At 36.4% G+C, this 19,432-nt stretch overlaps 1 protein-coding gene across 21 annotated transcripts in view; it reads right to left on the bottom strand.

Annotated features, from left to right (window-relative positions):
• Window positions 1–356: 356 nt before the first annotated feature.
• The window catches only part of MGA (MAX dimerization protein MGA), a 142,701-nt gene continuing 123,625 nt past the window's right edge, over window positions 357–19,432 (bottom strand). For 9 of the 21 annotated variants that reach the window (XM_045524300.2, XM_045524301.2, XM_010965333.3 and 6 more), the window contains 9 exons: window positions 17,583–17,873; window positions 15,885–17,401; window positions 12,960–13,090; window positions 10,478–10,529; window positions 8,070–8,276; window positions 7,137–7,248; window positions 6,621–6,854; window positions 5,170–5,346; window positions 357–4,297 (listed from right to left, as the gene is read on the bottom strand). In XM_045524300.2, coding sequence (XP_045380256.2) covers window positions 3,021–4,297; window positions 5,170–5,346; window positions 6,621–6,854; window positions 7,137–7,248; window positions 8,070–8,276; window positions 10,478–10,529; window positions 12,960–13,090; window positions 15,885–17,401; window positions 17,583–17,873 — 3,998 coding nt within the window. In that variant the 3' untranslated portion in view covers window positions 357–3,020. Of the gene's footprint in view, window positions 4,298–5,169; window positions 5,347–5,826; window positions 5,965–6,620; window positions 6,855–7,136; window positions 7,249–8,069; window positions 8,277–10,477; window positions 10,530–12,959; window positions 13,091–15,884; window positions 17,402–17,582; window positions 17,874–19,432 lie in introns of those variants that run through there. The other 12 variants (XM_045524304.2, XM_045524306.2, XM_045524315.2 and 9 more) reach the window with 7 other exon arrangements.

Here is a 19,432-nt window from a genome sequence, read left to right as displayed (position 1 = left end):
CTTTAAGAACATCTGTTGTCCTTAGCCACAAAGACCTGTTTATGTCCTGTTATTCCTCAAGGTAACAGGTATATTACCTTGAACTCTGGTAGTATGAGGCTAATCTTTCTTCACTGTAGAATGACTCTGAGACAAATACTTGCCATTAAGTTGTACAAAATTTCAAAGTCTCCATGTAAAACACATTGCAAGGATTAGAATACCACAAACCTCTCCCAAATGGCATGTCAGAAACTTTGAAAACAGTAAGGAATTCCTATGATTAAACTCCTTCAGTGACACCTCTCCCAAATGTTTCAGGGAATTAGCATTCTCTACTCCAACTCAGCAAAAACCTCCCAACAACCAAGTCCTGCTTTAATTATTATTAACTGATTTATTTCAAGTTTATACATTCTCACTTCCACTTGCCAAATTTCTTCTTAGGGTTCTAAAAAAATAGTCATTTTTCAAAAGCAGAAAAAGAAAGATATATATTTAATATATAAAAGAAAAAGCTAAATCTGACATAATTATATTCTTAAAAACATTCCATTTATTTACAGATGTATAAAAAGGCGAATTATTGGTCTACTGAGATCATGCTTCTTACAGAGTTAGGGTGAGAGCTCACTAACCTCCCAATTCCTTAACTCCTCTCACTCAACTACATCTTTCATAATCACACATGTAATTTTCATAGATCAGTTTCTCCTGGGGTAAGGTTAAAGGGTAGGAGTTTTTGGAGATCTTAGATTTCTATCAAGACTGCAGGATTGTTCTGAAGACTGATCCCTCCTCAAATTAGCCCTGACAACTTTCTAATTCTAAGAGATCTTGAAAACACCATTATCTTGGAGGTTTGTAATGACATCTGCAGCCTTCCTTGAACACCTGGTCTCATCTCTCATTTCCATCTTTGTACACATCTCATAAACAGAGTCAAATATCTTCCCATCAAGAACTGAGTATTTTCTATTTGTCTATTTTCTTAAAAAAGAGAACAGTGTTCAGAAGCAGAATGGTCCTTCTTTTCCTGAGGATTACTCGCTCACTTGCCTGCTCCTTGGCTGACCCTCAAAAGCTGTAACAAGAGCCTTGGGAAGTCAGGAGGAAATGTGAAGACAAGACAAGCAAAGAAATAATGGGAAACTGCTATACCTGGATTAAAGTACTAGCATCTCCAAGGACAATTACTAGCAGGGAAGACAGGTGCTGGACTCCTTGGCTAAGGCATTGAATGAAATCTCCTGGGTAAAGAGAAGTGGGAGGGATAATGAGAAGCTGAGGGGTACTCATTACCTACTTCAAGCTTCTTCAGTAACCTTTAGAGGTGGGAAGGTTGAATGCTGATGAGCAGGTCTAGAAAGGCAAGTAGCAGAAAACCAACAAAGAATTTGCTCCCACTGCAATTTGCAGAGGAAAATTTCCCACCCTTTTCAATCTGTTTATTACCAGAGTTACTAGAAAGGGAACCAACCATGGAAGTAATTCACCAGCTAGGACCATTCCAAAGTTGGTCTCACAACCTAGTTCTGAAGATACGTTGAGTGGGATTTGGGATAAAGAAGGCAGGGGATGTAGAAGAAACAGCATTACCTAGGCACAGCCCAGGCACTGGAAGCTCTTGTGTTAGTGTTTCACAACACAAGCAAATCCTGTCAATGAAGACAGAACAGGGGTTACATTCCAAATATAATTACTTAAGAAAGGCAAAATGCAGCAGCTAAATCCCAGTTTATACATTTTCAGAATAGTGATTCTTGCCCCCAGGAGTTTCCAAGAGACCCCTCAAGTGCACCATGATTATTTACAAACTAGATAGGAAACATCATTTCTATACTCAATACAAATCTCATCTTCTAGGTTGAAAACTTCAGCCTTTGAGAAATCTATGAAAACAACTATACAAAAATATAAATATCTTTATCTTTACAGGCTGTCAGTCCTTCACATCCTGACAGCTAATGAGTGAAAAAGCTCTACAGATCACTGAATCCATGGTAGCAGGTAATAAAAAATATATCTTGTGATTCAAATACTGCCTTATTTCCCTGGTAAAGAGTGCCTACTGTGACTTTTCATTTCTTTACATCCTGTGCAGGTAATAGTGAATGAAACCTTCAAGCACCAGGAGGCTGGTTTGATTTGGGAAATATCCAGCCCCACAGTTTTTTATTTTGGCCACTGTCTCTGGTATGGGAATGCTTTTCACTTTAGCTCTCTCTTGAGTGATGTGATTTGTGAAAGGGGCTCCCTCTATGCCTACACCTCCAAAATATATATTCCAGGTAGAAAACCCTACTACTGTGAAATGGTCTTTTCAACATCCAAAGACAGTAAGGGAGAACTAGTATTTTTTTTTAACATCTCAAAAATGATTACCTTAGTAATTTAAAAAAATTTTAAAGCATTCCTACTTTACCAGAAGGCTTGGATTTATAATTCTGATTGAAAAGGTGAGGGAATGGAAGCTACTTGGGGTATGAAAGAAGAGAAAATTCTGTTGAACGACACAAAGTCCTTCACTTTGGTATTCCATGGTACCCATCCTCTCTCTCCCTACTCTTGAAACACCATCTAAAAACTATCTCTTCTGGATCCCTTTGCACAAGTGCATCACATTCCTTGGATTTCAGACTTAAAACAACTAGAACACCACTATCAACTAAGGATCAGTCCATAGCAACTCCAAAGTCTCAAGCAGCTTTTTCTCTGGGAGGGAAGAACTAGGAACCATTATGGACCCTAGTCTTGCTATGAACTCCTTGGGTAAGAGGGGCACCTCGTGTTCAGTAATGGATCACATCTTCTAAGAGGATGAGGAGACCCAGCACCACAAGTGAGGTAACACATTTTAACATGATCAGAATTTCATAGTAGTAATTTCTTATACCGAGGTCAGCACCCTACCCCCTTTCTCTACCATTATCCACTGCATCAAAGTCAAGGATCACAGTTCCATGACACAAATAAACAGATGCCTGCAGAGAAAGGAGGTTTCCCCTCACAGCCTGTCTTCTGCCTGAGGACAAATAAGTTCATTTCCCTGCAGAACTTGGTGAGACCCCAGAATTGCCCAGTTTGGCCACAACAGGTGCCAATGTAGGCATCACCTTGCTCTCCCGGCATTCCTGGTCATTCCCTGTTAAGTTCATTTTGTGTCCAGCTGATCCAACTTTGGTGGCTACAGGTGCCAAACAAGGCATCACCTTGAGACTCTGACCATCTGCATCACTGGAAGGATTAGCTACTTTTAAACCCAGAGGTGCCAACTTTGGCATAGGCCTCCACAAGGTATCTGTGCTGCTGTTTTCTAGGCCAGCCTTCATGTGTAGGATGGGGGGTGAGGACACACTTTCAGGCTCTGCAGGGATGCCAGAAGTATTCTTCCCTCCATCACCAACTTTCCTGTGGGAAAGAAGGGAATCCTTTATCTCAGTGTCAATAACAATCTTAAGGACATCTGGCTCAGAGGCTGGTTCTGCAAGCTGTTTCTCATTCTCAGAAAAGTCATCATCTTCCAAGTGCAAGAGGAGGGGACTGGCAGAGTCACTCTCCCCTTGTACATCAGGCAACTCTTTCAAACCAGTTCCCAAGTGGCCAACTTGGAAAGCTGCTCTGTTCCCAGGAGGAAGCTTACTGATAAAAGCCTGCCGAGCATCCCCTGGGAACTCTGTATCCATAGAACTGGGCAATTCAGCCAGGCTAACAGAGTCATCATTTAACTGCTGATTAAGAAAGGCAATCTCATTGAGCAGAGAAGTCAGTGTCTCATCAGTATCATCCTCATCTTCCATGTTAGTTAGCAGTTCGCTGGGATCCAGTGCTGCTTCCTCTATAGCTGATGCTACCTTTCTCAGTTCCATCTCTATGCTTGAGTCTTTGAGATCTTTCACCTTTAATTTATGAAATGAAGATTCCTTCGGCTTCAGTCTCTCCCGTCTTGATTCACTCCCTTTCCACTTATACTGAATCCCTCTCACATCACCAGAAATCTTTTTGGGTAAGAACTCTCGTGCTTCTTGCATACTGGAAACATCAACTATTTGTGGAAAATCAGAATCTTTATTTGACAGATAAACCTGTGTTGGGCCCAATGTCACTCGGCCATCTCTATGGTTGCCTCTGGAAGAGACTCTACCCGAATCTTCACAGGAGTTATCTTCATTCCTGACAGTGTTTTTCAGGTGGTCAGGTGGCTTGCCATCAGGAACTTCATGAGGATATTTGCTGCCACCCATATCTACCAAACCTCCCTCTGTGGCCAATGATGTCACATTAACAATTCTTGGCATCATAAATAAGTCGTCGTTTTCTGGGGGGGGAAAAAAAAATTCATTTATATCTAAATGGTAAGCATCTCTTTCATTCATACCTAATGACTATCTCAGGGAGTTGTAGTTAAAATTTCACGAGTGTACTTTTATCAAGAAGATGAAAGGAAATATCCATTGTTTCAAATTATAGACCTAGCCTAACAAGAAAATAGGTAAAATCTAACCAAAAGACTCTGATATTCCATCATCAATAAAAGTTCTATTTAATTATTTTATAGAAATGCTCACCAAATTTATTTTTTATCCTGAGGCAGACATGAATATCAATTCTGTTTACCCCATTGACTGCTACTGAGGGAAAAATGAAGCCCCAAAGGCAGCAGTGTAAGAAAGTATGACTCTTCCAGATAGGGTTTAGCAGTTATTAGTAAGGATACTCTTTTTCCTTAATAGAAATTTAGGTGCCTATAACCTAAATCATCAAAGTGAGACTTCCTTTTCAACTCTACTCCTTATCCCCAAAAGGGAGGGTACTCAAATTAAATCAAGCTGGTAATGTAGGAGTGCACCATCACTGAGTACAATACAAAACTGATAAATATTTATCAACACCAAAAACTAAAACAATGATTCCTCATCCTCCTTTTACTTTCATATCTTTCCAATTCTTTTCCTACTTAGAAATAATGAGACATCACAAAATAGCTCCCAAACCCAGATAAAAAAGACTAATCAATACCACAGATCGAGCCAAACATGTTCTAAAAAGAGAATCTTCTCTGATAGAGGCACACTCGAATACAATAGCTCTTTAACATTTCAGAACACATTCAATGGCTTTCTGTGTCACTGTGAGATACCAGAGATAACTCTTTTTTACCATCCATAGAGGACAACAATTATGACATACCTGATTGAGCCACAACACTGCTGGCAACTTGAGGTTTTAGATCTGCTTCTAAGAGAGCAGGAGAAACAGTTACCACTGGTCCTGAGAATAGGGGACCTTTTAAGGTGAGCAATTGCCCTTGCGGAGTCATCACGATGTTAGCAGAGGTGTGTGGAGTGTTAGAGGGTGAGGTATTTTCTGTAAGGAAGATCAGAAATTAGTTAAGGATAAAAGATCTTCACCTAATGCTAGTGTACATATAGCCTAGGACCTAGGAGACATCCCTAAAAACATACTCTGACTTAACATGCAAGAAGTAAATTTCAAATTTAGTTAGGGAACCTCAACTAGGAATATAATTTTTGAATCACTTTTCACTGAGTAATGATTACCTGTCCAATGACTCTCTTAAGAGACAGAATTTCTTATTCTTGAGGAATAGAGCTATGGAACCACTTTTTCAATGGAATGCTTCTGATAGTCTTGATGGAGAATCAGGATGAAGGCACACACAATTCTATCCCTAGGGTTTGCTTTCCTATGTACCTCTAACAAATTACTTCAAGTTTTTCGACCTCACTTTTTCCATCTGTAAAATAAGGTGACTGCACTAAATGATGATTAAAATCTTTTCTTAGAAGTAACATCATTTGAATGTGCATGTTAAAACTAACTCACATTTTAGTGTTCACCACTTCTTAGTTGATGTAATAAAGCGGATTTCCTTGGTTTATCCACTGGGCTACCCAAAGAGTAAAAAAGCATGTACCATTCTCAAAGGATATGAACAAGTCACGTAGAATCAGTATAACCTCACTTCCAAAATCAAGATAGGAGAGTTAGAATTCAAAACCAATTTACTTTGTTCCTTAATACCAATTCATCGACAGATTACAATGTGCTGGAAAACAGAGCCTGAATTAACAACCAAAAAAAAATTTTTTTTTGAATTTCCAATTTATTTGTCTCAGCTACATTCAAACGTCCTCAACTCACGAGCAGGAACTGCAAGGAAATCAAGAATTCATTTTTGGCGGGGGGGTATAGCTCAAGTGGTAGAGCGCATGCTTAGCATGCATGAGGTCCTGGATTCAATCCCCAGTACCTCCTCTAAAAATAAATAAATAAATAAACCTAATTACCTACCCACTACCAAAAAAAAAAAAAGAATTCATTTATAAAGTCTGAAAAGATGACAGCTTAAAAAAAATACTGACAACACTAGAAGAAAATAAATGTCTAGAGAATGCTGTCAAAAGTAGATCTTATATGTTACCATGACTGATAGCCTATTAAGATTTGCTAGAGTGTATAAAGCTAGAAACTGAAATCTAATGTAGTTAATATTCTAGCTTTTATACAACCCATCTTTAATTCATTAAACTAAAATTATGGCCAAGTGAAGACATTCAGTCCTCCAAACTAAACTAATGTTCATCTACATTAAGGAAAGCAAAGAATGTCCCTCCTACCTGTGGCCTGGTCTCTTTTTCTGGAAAGAATCAAAGGTTTCCCCTTTCTGTTATTTAAAAACATCTGTCCAAGATCTACAGATGATGCAGAAGATCCTTCCTGCTGTTTGCTAGTTCTGGGAGACACTTCAAACTCATCTGATCCCATCTTCTTTTTTCTTTTTTGTGCCTCTAGTGCTTGTTGTTTTGCATAAATATACTCTAGCTTCTTCAGGACCACTTCTTCTGTCTTACCTATAGATTGATAGGAAATAAACTGTCACTCTATATGACCCCACATAATAATGAGAAATAGAGTCAACTGAAATCCAGTTGATTTAACTATATTCCCCAAAACTATGGAAGGCAAGAGTGATTATAATCCAGAAGAAATGTCCCACCCAACCAAAAGATAATTCTGCTCTTAACTCCAAGAACCAAGCCTTAAACTAAGTAGTATCTGAGAGGTCTACTAAGGATTTCTCCACACTAAAGCTGTATTCATACTCTTTATCAGAGATCATTCACATATCTCACCTGAAAGAGATGATACTTTCCGTATCAAAATATTCCGTTTTCGAGTCAGGAGATTCTTCTGTCCTATCAACTTGTCTGCCTGATCTGTTAGTCCCTGAATTTCGCTGAATGCCTAAAACAGAAATAGTAATATCATGTTCATCAATTCCCTTTTTTCTGAAAAACAGGTGAGGCCTACACAATTTCTTTAATGAAAAAAAATTAATCTATTATTTTACAGAAATGTATAATGTCATTTAAAACAATTTTTGATGTTTTGGAATTTACATTTTGTTAAACTGCAGGAGGTTTTTCTGGCTTACACTTTTAGGGAAAGTAATTGTTTACAAACAGCATCACTGAGTAGTTAATAGGTGTTTCCACTACCGCAAAGAGATACATTTTACTCGGTTTAGACCTCAATGATCAACTTTAAGATGAACTACTAAGTAAAGTCTGGTTGAAGTAACTTTGTTCTAAACTGTTATGAATGCTTGCCTTAGACTCTTCCAACTCCTACTTACCTTAGATATTCTACATGCAAAATTAACACTTCTGCTAGCTTGAATACTGCAGATTTTCCTTTAAAATGACTGTCAACTGTTAAAAAGTATATCAAAATATTAGTTACGTTGTGCCTTTCACTGTGATAAACTTTCCTGTGTGTTATGGAGAACACCAGTGTAAAGAGCTGTGGTAAACAGAGTTTACCATTTTACTTGTAGGAAGGACAATAATAACTCTGCCACTTAAGACTCTGACCCTCAATGAAATGCTACTCTGATTCAACATTAGGACTTTTCTTCCTAAGGGATTTATTGGGCATTCACTAGTCCACATTCAAATGTTAAATACAAGCTCTAATTTAGTCCATCCTCTTTCTCATAAGTTAGATCTCTAGAAGATTATTTTAGTCAAGCTCTTATTTGTCTGTCATTTACACAAAACACTTACCCTAGTAAGAATGAGACTTTTGGAAACCTTGGAAGAATGAAGTAACCCCAATGTGATCTTCAGTTTCTCAAAGAGATCCCTCATTTCACCACGCCGGCGCCGCTCATTAGCAGTGTGTGTCCGGCGATAATAAGCAAAAGCTTCTGCTTCTTTCTGTAGTTTTTCACTCCAGTAATCAGGCTTTAGTTTTAGAGGAACTGGTGGAGCCTGTTCAAACAAAAGATGGCCACCTAAGTATCCCTCACATGTGCCTGCCCCCTTCCTCCACCCCAAATGGCACTGCTCTGTATCAGACACATACCATCTTCTGCCTGGACTATCTGAACTGGTCATCTTACTACCTACCAGTCTATCCGTCCTCCAAATCTAACTTCAACTGTGTAAATCCTAATACATGTTAATGTGATCATCACTTCCCAGCTCAAATTTCAGTAAGTTGTCAAATGAGGAAGAATTTGAGAGGGGACCTAAAAATGCTTATCTATATAATTTATCATTTAAATTTGTTTTCATGACACAAATTACATGAAAAAAAATTAACAAAATCTTGATTGCTGGAAAAAAAATTAACAAAATCTTGATTGCTGGAAAAAAATTTTAAAACTTTTTACAACTTGAGAAAGGATCAACTGCCATTCTTTCTAAATTACCATTCTCTGCAATCATTCCAAAGTGCTAGAAGTTTACTAAACACACCATAATCCCATACTTCCCGCCATTACACAAGCTGTTGCCCGTACCTATTCCCTCCCACTCCCCTCCATAACTTAACATTTAAAACTCAAACTGCATTTTTCAGGAAAGTCTTTCTTGACCCTCAGAATGCCTTAGGCTTCTTTTCTTATTTATTCTATTTCAATTTTTAAAGTTATTTACTGTAAGAAGTAATAAATGCATATCCTGTTTTAAATCTAAGTATGTGAAAAGATTATAATGAAAAGCAACTGTGCCTGTACCTGGATCCTCAGAAACAACCATCTTTTAATTCTTTTAGTGGCTTTTTCCGGTTAAGTCTACATCCTGAGTTTAAAACAGTAAAACAAGCTTACTCTTTACAATTTTCAGTGCAATCTATTTACTTCTGTTTATGCAGAAAAGAACTAAGCTCACCATTCTCTTACATCTCACTATCCCACCTTCCATAAATATATAAAATTAATTTTAGTTCTATTGATCCCTTTGCAACCAGAATATAATTCTATCTCCATTTCTCATTTTATCAACAATAGACAGAATCTCTTTGTAAAATAAGGGTATTGGTACTTGTATTCTTCTCTTTATTTCTTCCTTCCTCTTTCACCTCCCAGTTTGTCATCTGTACTTACACAGTCTTCAAGATTGAAACTGTCTTCCATACTTTATAGAAGTTTTAAATCCCCCCATGTTTCTAACTGTGTTTGTTTCTAATACTGTTCACCTTTATCATAGTAATAGTGGTGCTATATCATGGGATAGGATAGCACCCAAAACTCTTCTACAAAATTACTGTCTTTCTAAAGCTCAAAACTGATTGTACATTACAATAGTGTGAGAGAATCAAAGATACAACCAGATAGAAAGAAAATTAATACCAAGTTTAAATACACCAAGACACTACAAATAATTTGCATATAATAATTATAATATAAAACAAAGGACTACATAATGAACTATTGTAAAAATTCTTACATCTAAAAAATGTTTTAGGATGAATGAAAAAATAAATACAGTGAAAATAGTGACATATGCCAAATAATTACAACCATACAAATATGCATCATATGATCTCCCAAATCAGACCAAACTCAAACTAATCTCCTAGTACTTTTTCAAAGGACCTGAATACCACCCTCCACATCAACCCAATCTCATCGCTGTCTTTATCTCATAAATTTAGAAGACAGAAAAACAAGTGGAAAGTGGTTAAACAACCAAACTCTTCTCCACTTTTAGTTATTAGTAAGGATAAAGAGGAAATCTTGCTTAATTATGGTACCACAATACCTGAATACATTAAGTCAAGGAAGATTTATGATTTCATGACTCACTGAACTGCGAGCCATTGTTTCAGAGAATAATTAAATTTTTAGGTCACTAGAAAAATCATGAGCCTACATAAGAATGCTAGCCTGTTTTACATCGTATCATTATATTATAGGACTAGTTTTCAAATACGCACATCAATTTTCATAAACTCCACGCCCATTTTAATTTCTCCAAATTATTCTATCAAATGTGGATAGGAGAGAATAAGTGGGGAAAAAAGCATTAATAGTATAATTTCATTAAGGGGGCTGATTATATTAACTCACTGGTAAAAATGGCCCTAAAAAAGTCATAGCTAATATAGCTCATGTTGTTTTATCCCTAAAGACAAATGTTATCAATTTCATTAAATGAGTAATTCTCATTAAATACATTGTAAATACCTTTCGACTCCTTTCAGCAACTTTTTCATCTGCAGAGATATGTGTACGGCACCTAGATAAAGACAGTATTTTCCAATATCTTATTGAAATTCAATCATTTAAGACCTATTTTACAGCTATATTAAACCAAACCATCACAAACTGTCTAAACTGTAACCAGCTTCTTTTCCTCAAAGTCCAATATGTAGCAATATGATTTATTCAACAATATACTTTTTTTTTCAAATAAAAGTGTCCCTAGATCCTATAACTGCACATTCCTTTTTACAATCATGAACTATTTCAGATATATAAAACTGTACAAATACATAATCAACATCCAGGTATCTGTCACCTAGCTTGAGAAAAAAATATCTCCAAAATATGGGCGCACTGCCTTCCTTCTCATAAGTAAACACTCTCAAACTGGGTTTACCATGCACATCTTCAGTTTCAGCAGGAATGTATCGATAGATCCCTAAACAGAAAATATTATGTAGCATTTTAAACCTACATTATATGTAGTATACCCTTCTTCAACTGATTTATTCAATATTATATCTGAGATATGTTGATACATCTCAGTTCAATCATTTTAACTGCTATATAATATTCCAAAGTGTGAATGTTCCAAAATTTATTTTTTTAGAATGTTAATAGTTATTTAGGTTGTGTCCAAACTTCACAACAGCAAATGCTGCAATGGACAAGTGTTGCAATGGACAAATGCTGCTCTGTACTTGTGTGTGAGCCTTTCTAGGGTTCATACCTAGGAGAGAACTGCTGAGTGGAAGAAATGCATGCCCATCCAGTAACTTAGTCATGGCACACTGCTCCTCAAAGTGATTATTAACAACTTACACTCCCACCTGTAGGATACTCCTATTACTCCACAACTAGACAATACTAGCAGAAATCTCAATTTTTTTTGCCAATTTTATAGGTATAAACTGGTAAAGTCAAATGGTTTAACTTGCATTTCCCTAATTAATTGTGAGGTTGAACAAATTTTGTATATGTTTACTGGCAGCCCAGGTTTCCTCTTTGGTGAACTGCCTGTGATATCCATTAGTTACTTTTTTACTGGATCATCTTTTTCTTACTCAGTTGTAATAATTATTTTATATCCTTGATACTAACCCTTTGTCAAACACATATTGCAAATATTTTCCTTATAGTCTGAGACTGCCTTTTCACTGGCAAAAATTATTTTCATTTTAACAATCTGTTCCTTTAGGATCTGTGCTACTTGTGTGTTGGTTATTCTCGGCCCGTTATTATTCCAGTCCATTAACATGGTATCTCTCCGTACTTCAGTGTCCTTTTTTTCAATGTATTTTTATTGAAGTATAGTCAGTTTACAATGTTGCGTCAATTTCTGGTGTACAGTACAATACTTCAGTCACATAGGAACATATATACATTTGTTCTCATATTCTTCTGCACCATAGGTTACTGCAAGATATTGAATATGGTTCCCCGTGCTATACAGTATAAACTTGTTGTTTACCTAACAGTGTCTTTTGATAACATTTTATAAAAGTCTTGTGCAGCTTTTATGGAAGTCGCAAACAGCTTTTTTTCTGTTATTCTTGTAAACAGTATTTTTAATTGTGTTTTTTGTTTGTTTGTTTCTATTGGTTAGGAACTCGATTTTAGTGTACTGAATTTATACCCCACAATACTGCTGAACTTAAATCTAATTAAGTTTTTAAGAGATTTAAATTCTTTCAACCTTAACCAGTGGACAATTGATGTAGCCTCCAAATAACCCTGGAGTGAAGAATACTCCTCTCACTCCTTAAAATTTGTCATTGCTACTTAAATGGTAGTTAATGAGATAGCAGGAAAAGCACAATATCTGCTACAAAATAAGAACTCTTTTCTTCTTTCCTCCCTTCTTTCTTTTATACCCCAATTCCTAATCAATACAAGGTATATCAAAACAGAAAACAGAACAAATTTTTCTAAGACATCTGCTCTACATTTTCATCTCACCAGCTGAAAAGTTAAGAAAATTCCCCTAAATGTATCTCACCTGTCTGACTAGTAAAGAAACCAAATTTAGAATTTAATGCCATATTCTTAAAAGATGAAGAACCACTGTTGAGTAGTCCCCTTGTGCCAGTTATGCTATTTATTTCATGTATTATCTCACTCAACACTTTAAATGAGGGCATTTTCCTCATTTAACAGGTAAAGAATCTAAGATTCAGAGAGATTACAGACTTCTGCAAGGTTAAATAGCTACGAACTAGCAAAACTAGTCAGGCTCCAAAAGCATGTTATTCACATTAATACAGTGTCTCCTAGCAATAACAAGGCAAGTTAATTACCTCTGAATTTCAGCTCCTCTCCTCACCTACATAATAAGAAAAAAGCTAGAGAAATAAAGGAACCATGTCAGTTACCCAAAACTTCTGAACAGAACATTTGGTTTTGCTTATGGTCACAAAACCACCACCAAAACCCCTACAACAAGCCAAAGAGAAAAAAGACTTACGGCTGTTGGAAAGTCTGTGTGTGGGCAGCTGTGGTCTTCATGTGGGCAACATTAATCTCCTCAGAGAGCTCTTCCACAGTCTCGATGTCCACCTGTTCTTCATCATCCTCAATGTATTCTACACAGTTATTCTGAAATACAGCATTCCAACAGTAAATAAAGTATTGGGAAACAAGCACACCTAAACTTTTCAACTGAGTACTCCCCTTATAAAACCAACCAGTGCCAAATATTGATCTTAAACCATGTGTACTGACAATCCTAAACTCATGAATGGTAAGAAGGAATGAAGTCATAAAGATAATATATGGCTAGAGCTAACAACTAAGAACTACATTATAAATTGCAGATATATGTTAAACAGGTATCATTAGACTGAACAGATAAAGTCCACAAGGGGCTGTGTTGATGCTTCAGAGTTCTTTCTAGCAGACAAATTCAGGTTCAGATATATTAAAGTTGCATAGATCTTAAGATTAAATAGGAGTAAAACAAAATTTGGTGAGACAGAAGGTATAAGAAAAATTCAGGTTCTAGTTTAAGAGTGCTTCATGGCTAACTCCATGTTAAATATCCACAAAAATATATTCAAGGCAGATATGGAAACAGAATATATAGCCCAATCTTCTAATTCTCTCAACCCCAAAGAAAGAGAACTTTTAAAGAATTTCATGTATCAAAAGAAGCCCAGGCTTGCTGTACTTGCTAATTATGCCAAAAATGAGTCAATCAGTAAGCATTTATTGAGCACCCATCACAGAAACTCATGGTAAATTTATTATATTATCAGTAGACTACACAGATTATGAGATACACAAATATTTTTAAGTCCACCTTTAAAAGTGGTGTTCATTATGTCGGAAATTAAACAGAGAATATGTTATCTACTTAACTGTACTGTACCAGAAAGGCACAACTCAAAATGAAGCATCCCAATCAGTTTATTAATTCTATGTTTAAACCTGTTGGAAATATTACTTACCCCCAAATTACACGCTCCATATGGCTGATAGACATAAATGATGCAAGCCATCATTTATGCTGCCCAATTTAAGCATAATCTAAACAATGTCTGTTAAATGTAAACAATGTATATTAAAATTAACTTCAGGAAGCTAAATCAACAGAGCCCCAACAGAATCTAAAGAGTTTAAATAGTAATGTTAGGTAGATGCTTTACAATATTTAAACTAAAGAATGCATACTGCACGGCTTTAATTGCAGGCTTTGTAAATAATATCCAATAAACTTCATTGGGGAAGATTTAAATTAAAGAGGCACAACTTTCCTTATACTATTCCAATATAATGCTAATCAAAGGCATAAAGTTATCATAGGTGTCAGACATGTACATAGATACAATATAGAATAAAGACTGAGAGATCATTTAATATAATGCCCTTACTTAAAAAAGGCCGGTGTACCTCTGTCATATTCTCTATTAGGAAACTCAAGCATTGCCACCCCATATGATTAAGACACTCTGAAAGTTGTACTACTAAATCAGTCCTACTGATTTCAATAGTTTTTCACTGGTTTTAAATTTGGACTATTTTTGGTCTGATACTTACATAGGCTTAACTACAATGAGAGACTCTGCAAAAAGTGCCAGAAGATCTACAATCTAACTCCTAAAACTACCTATAGATACAAGTCCTCAAAAAGGAATAACCTATAGACAGAATGTGAGGCAAATGCATATAAAAGCAGCCAATTGTAGAGCTAGATCCTCATTTTACAAATGAGACAGCTGAGGTACAGAAATAACCAACACAGGAACATTAGAATATTTAAACATTTTAGGGTTTTAAACTCTTTTTTGTTTTAGTTTATCTGCATAAGGAAGTTACGCATTAACAGAGAAGGACCAGGTAACACAGAGGCTGAAATGAATCTCAAGGAAGGGAGATTCTAAAACAGCTATGCATGACAATCATTGCAGAGGGCCATATTATCTGCTCCTGGACAGAAGGACACAATTTAGATTTCAGGCCACCCCAGAGGCAGCTGACCTCCTTATGTTTTTACATCAGACCCCATGTCAGGGATCAGCAAACCACAGCCCCTCACCTGTTTTTGTAAATAAAGTTTTACTGGAACACAGCCACACTCATTTACTTAGTATTGTTTATGGTTGCTTTCACTCTACAATCTGCAATTTGAGTAGCTGCAACAGCAAGTCAGCTAGCCTGCAAAGTCTAAAATATTTATAATCTGGTCCTTCACAAAAAAAGTCTGTCCAACTCCCTGCTCTGTATCAGACCTGACTCTCAGTTACTTAGTTCTGCAAATACAACCCTAAATAAAAGTCTACCAAAATGGCCTCAGAATAATAAAATAATAAATTATAAAGGTCATATTACAAAGGAAGATGACCAAAGTTCAGAATATTAATTCTAGAAACTAATTATTTAATTTCAGGAGATAATTAGAAAACATCTTAATCAGGGTTATAGTAAAATATTAAACGGTATTTTTCATTTTTCTCTAAAATGAAAAACATCTCTATAAATGCAGATCTATAAATTATCTTCCAGTTCTAAGGCCACCCATTCCCTGTTCTTATATATCTACCAGATAAGCTATAACATTTCACATAGAAAATGTCAAAGAAACTGAGATCAAATGAGAGTAGTGTTTTCAGGACTTTTTTTTTTTTTTTAACTAATTTGATAGGGACTCTCAAGCATCTATTCCCCCTAAAGGCTCAAGCCAGCCTTCCCATAGTATCAGACAAGAACAAAATAAGCTCAATAAATGTTACCTGACTGACACAGCCTAAAAACTACAAAGTCGTTTAATCATGATCTAAACCTAGGTATCCAAGTGAATGTATCAGGACTTAGTGATCTTCTGAAAAAACTACTTGTCTCTAATAAATCATTTAAATCCTTGAGGTTTCAGTCACAACAAAAATGGGCTCACCACCTTTTCTACATCATCAACCTCCTCACTCTGGTAGTCAGAAACAACATCCACAATCTCATCAATAGAATCATCGGTTTTCTCATTCTCATCTTCCTCGTCATCCTCTTCCAAATCCAAAACAGTGAAGTCAGCACTGCTTCTCCCACCCTTCTTCTCTTGCTTTGGTTTTATCTGTTCTCCTGATAGCAGTAAGTGACCTTGAAAATGTCCTTCCCCTCTGCTCCCTTTTGTAGCTCTCCTAGGAACAATGGAGAAGGCTGCAGGACTAGAAATCCTACGCCAAGAATCACATTCAGTTTTTAAAACTCTGGCATTCTCAGTACTTCCATTTTTTCCAAGTAAATCAGAGATGCCTTGTTCCTGTTCAAACACATCTGAATTTTCCTGACAAGTCTTTGTTTCTTTAATTAACTGTTCATCTGCCTCTTTCTTGCATTCTTCTGAAGTTCTAACACATTTCTGGGTCAAAGGGCTCTTCAGGTGTTTTCTCCATCTCTCCCTAATGCTGTCCTTCTCCAGAGAATCTCCACATCCCTTCTCCTTGACCTCTGGTTGCAGATTAGACTGCTGCTCCACAACTCTGCTCCCCGAAAATTCAAGTTTACTTTCTTCTTTAGAGATGACTGGAAATTCATTCGATTTTCCCTCTGGATTGTCTAAGCCCTTCTGCTGTTCTATTGTCACATCACCAAGTTTTTTAAGCTGCATATTACTTACACTTTGGACTGTCTGACTGGCTCTTTCAGAAATGGTCTTAACTTCTAGAATAGTCAGTTCTTCTTTGGAACTGTTACGATTTTTAGTCCCATACTCTTCATCAACATCTTTATAATAGTCTTCACCTGAATGAGACCCAGTGATACTGGCATGCTCAGAAGACTTAACAGTTGCAGGACCTTCTTCTGTAAGGGATTCTTCATCTAAATGATCACCTCTATCTTCCAAGGAATCATTCAGGGTTTCTTCTGAGACAGCAGCTGCTGAATTTTGGTTTCTTATATTAGTTTCAGGGTCTATAGCTTCTCCTCCTGACTGTAGGGCCTTCCTAGTTTCTTGCTCTCTTTTTAAAGAGGTCGTTTCATCTTTGTGGTCTGCATTCTGAGATTCTCTTTTCATCTGAAGTGAAGCAACATGCTGAAGAATGGAGCTGGGAACCGGCTTTTGTCCTGGAATCTGCAACAAGGCAAAACTACCAGACTGGAGAGGAATAAGACTGGCTGTACCAACAGGCTGCCCTCCTGAGCTATAGGTTATTTTTGTTTCAGAGCCTGTTTTACTTGTAAAGCTTTGCGGTTCAGGAGGGGAGATCCTCAGAGTCAATGTGCCAGACTGAGACACAAAACTAGGTCCAGAAGAAAGCAATGATGGTGCCTGAGTAATAACATTCATCGCTGGAGAAGACCCAACAGCCTGAATTACAGGATTCATAACAGAGAAAGCAGAGGATGAAGTGGAAGACGGTGGAGTCTCTGAAGGTTTGGAAGGAGTGGGTAACCGGATTCCCATCACAGATCCTGTTAAGAAAAAGAACACTTTAAATCACCATTGCCCGTATCAAGACTTCCAAAGTATGCTTTTCTTTTTTAACAGGTGACTCTAAGACACTAAGACAGCCAATTCTGGTGTATTAACATACCACATAATCAAATGATTCAAGAAAAGAAAAATTTATCAGAAAGATCTCTAATTTTATACCTGGGTTCCTAAACATGACAGGCTGTAAGCTGGGCTGGGTATTAGAGCCTCGAAGCTGATGCAAAGGGAGGAGCTGGACAATCTGCCCATTAGGGTGCCTGAACAGGTTCATTCCACTTGGGCTCCTAACAGGCTGTAAGACCATTCGATGTCCCTGAAGTTGTGTGTTTGGGACAGGTCTAAGAGTAGGAGAACCTTGCTGCACTGGAATCAACAACAGTCGAGGTCCAGCACGTTTCACTGTGTTAGGAGAGACCTGTGGAGTAGCCACTGGAATCTGAGGGGCATTTTCTGAAAAACAGGAAATGGAAACATAGTATCAGAATTTCCCTGTAATGCACAGGAAAAAATTATGACATAGGATCTAACCATGTTACAAATAATTCCTAATCTAAATCACAGAGTTGGTAAAATCCTGTACCTCTATGAAATACTACTTACTAGTCTACTGAATGAAAACAATTTATCTTAAAAAACCTAGAAGTTAACCATACATTGCAGGGCCTTACACTTATACTGGTAAAAAAAAGAACGTATCACTTGTCAAGAGGTGCATTTGAAGAGATAATACTTGTGCCTAATGAAAAACATGGGCAGGCCTCTAAACCTGGATTTGCATTAAAGTTGATGATAAAGTCTTCTTTTTTCAACTTAAAAATTCAGGCTGTTAACACTTACTAGACTTATGACTTAGTTCCACAGGTCATACTCAAGAAAGATAAAGTCAAGGGCTAAAAATTACAAGGTACAAAAACTTGGCTTTTAAATTCACTGACAAATAAGCAAAGTATAAAGATTTGTGGAAATTATTTTTCAGAAGGGAAAAAAAACATACCCCCCCAATGGAATGAAATTAAGAGACATCAAAAAAGCAGGGAAATAAAGCCTGATTAGGAAGAGGCAAAAGACCGTTTCAAAACGAACAGAAAAAGGAGAAATTTAATGCAGAAAATGTGAATTAAAAGAGATTTCAAAACATTAATAGTACCTAAAGATGCACTTCAATGTTTGGAAGAGATATTTAGAAATACTAAAATGTGGGGGAAAAAAACATTGGCCATGGGGATAAAGAGACAGAAATAATGATAATAGTAAAGCATAAGTAGTCTAACATTAGCATTCAAATTAGGGAACTTCTTTAACATTATTACTAATCAAAAATTTTCATTAGTTTATCACCAAACAGAAAAATCAACAAGCCAAGCAAAACAAAGATTTTAGCTTAATATGTGATATTCTATCAGACAGGCATTCTGCCCACAAAACATATCTTAACATTTACATAACAAATTATATATAGAAGCTCCAGGACTACTTTTGAAAATGAAATAAAACAAAGAGACCAAACTGTTCATAAAAAAAGTGTGCAACTTAAACAAAAACATTCATCTATCTTATATGAATTTAGAAACATATTAAAGCATTCTTAATTTCCTGAACATTCCCACTCAAATTTAGTTTTAGAGAGTGATCTAAAACCAAATTACTCCAATTCAGAGAATAAAAGTAGCCTTTAATACATTATGTGATTATTTACTCACATGTGTGAGAGGGAAAAAAAGGGAAAGACAATTATGATTATTTACTCAAATGTGTGAGACAGTAAAAAAGGGAAAGACAAAAGAAGGTAAGTCAAATGAAAAAGTCATAGATGTCTGAACACCCAAGTTGGGATCCTCTTTAAGAAACTAGAACAAAATCACACACACTTCCTTAAAAGCTGCAGTTATTTGAGCCAGCTCCATTTATAAAAAAGCAGATAAGAAAATTTGTTAATAATATTATTTCTTCAAGTGGTATTACAGAAGATACTTTAAGGTGATAATATGGATATAGAATAACACTGTTTC

The sequence above is a fragment of the Camelus bactrianus genome, chromosome 6 (assembly GCF_048773025.1).
Source record: "Camelus bactrianus isolate YW-2024 breed Bactrian camel chromosome 6, ASM4877302v1, whole genome shotgun sequence".
Classification (NCBI taxonomy): Eukaryota; Metazoa; Chordata; class Mammalia; order Artiodactyla; family Camelidae; genus Camelus; species Camelus bactrianus.
Note: the sequence above shows the minus strand (reverse complement) of the source record. Positions and strands in the feature narration are given on the sequence as shown.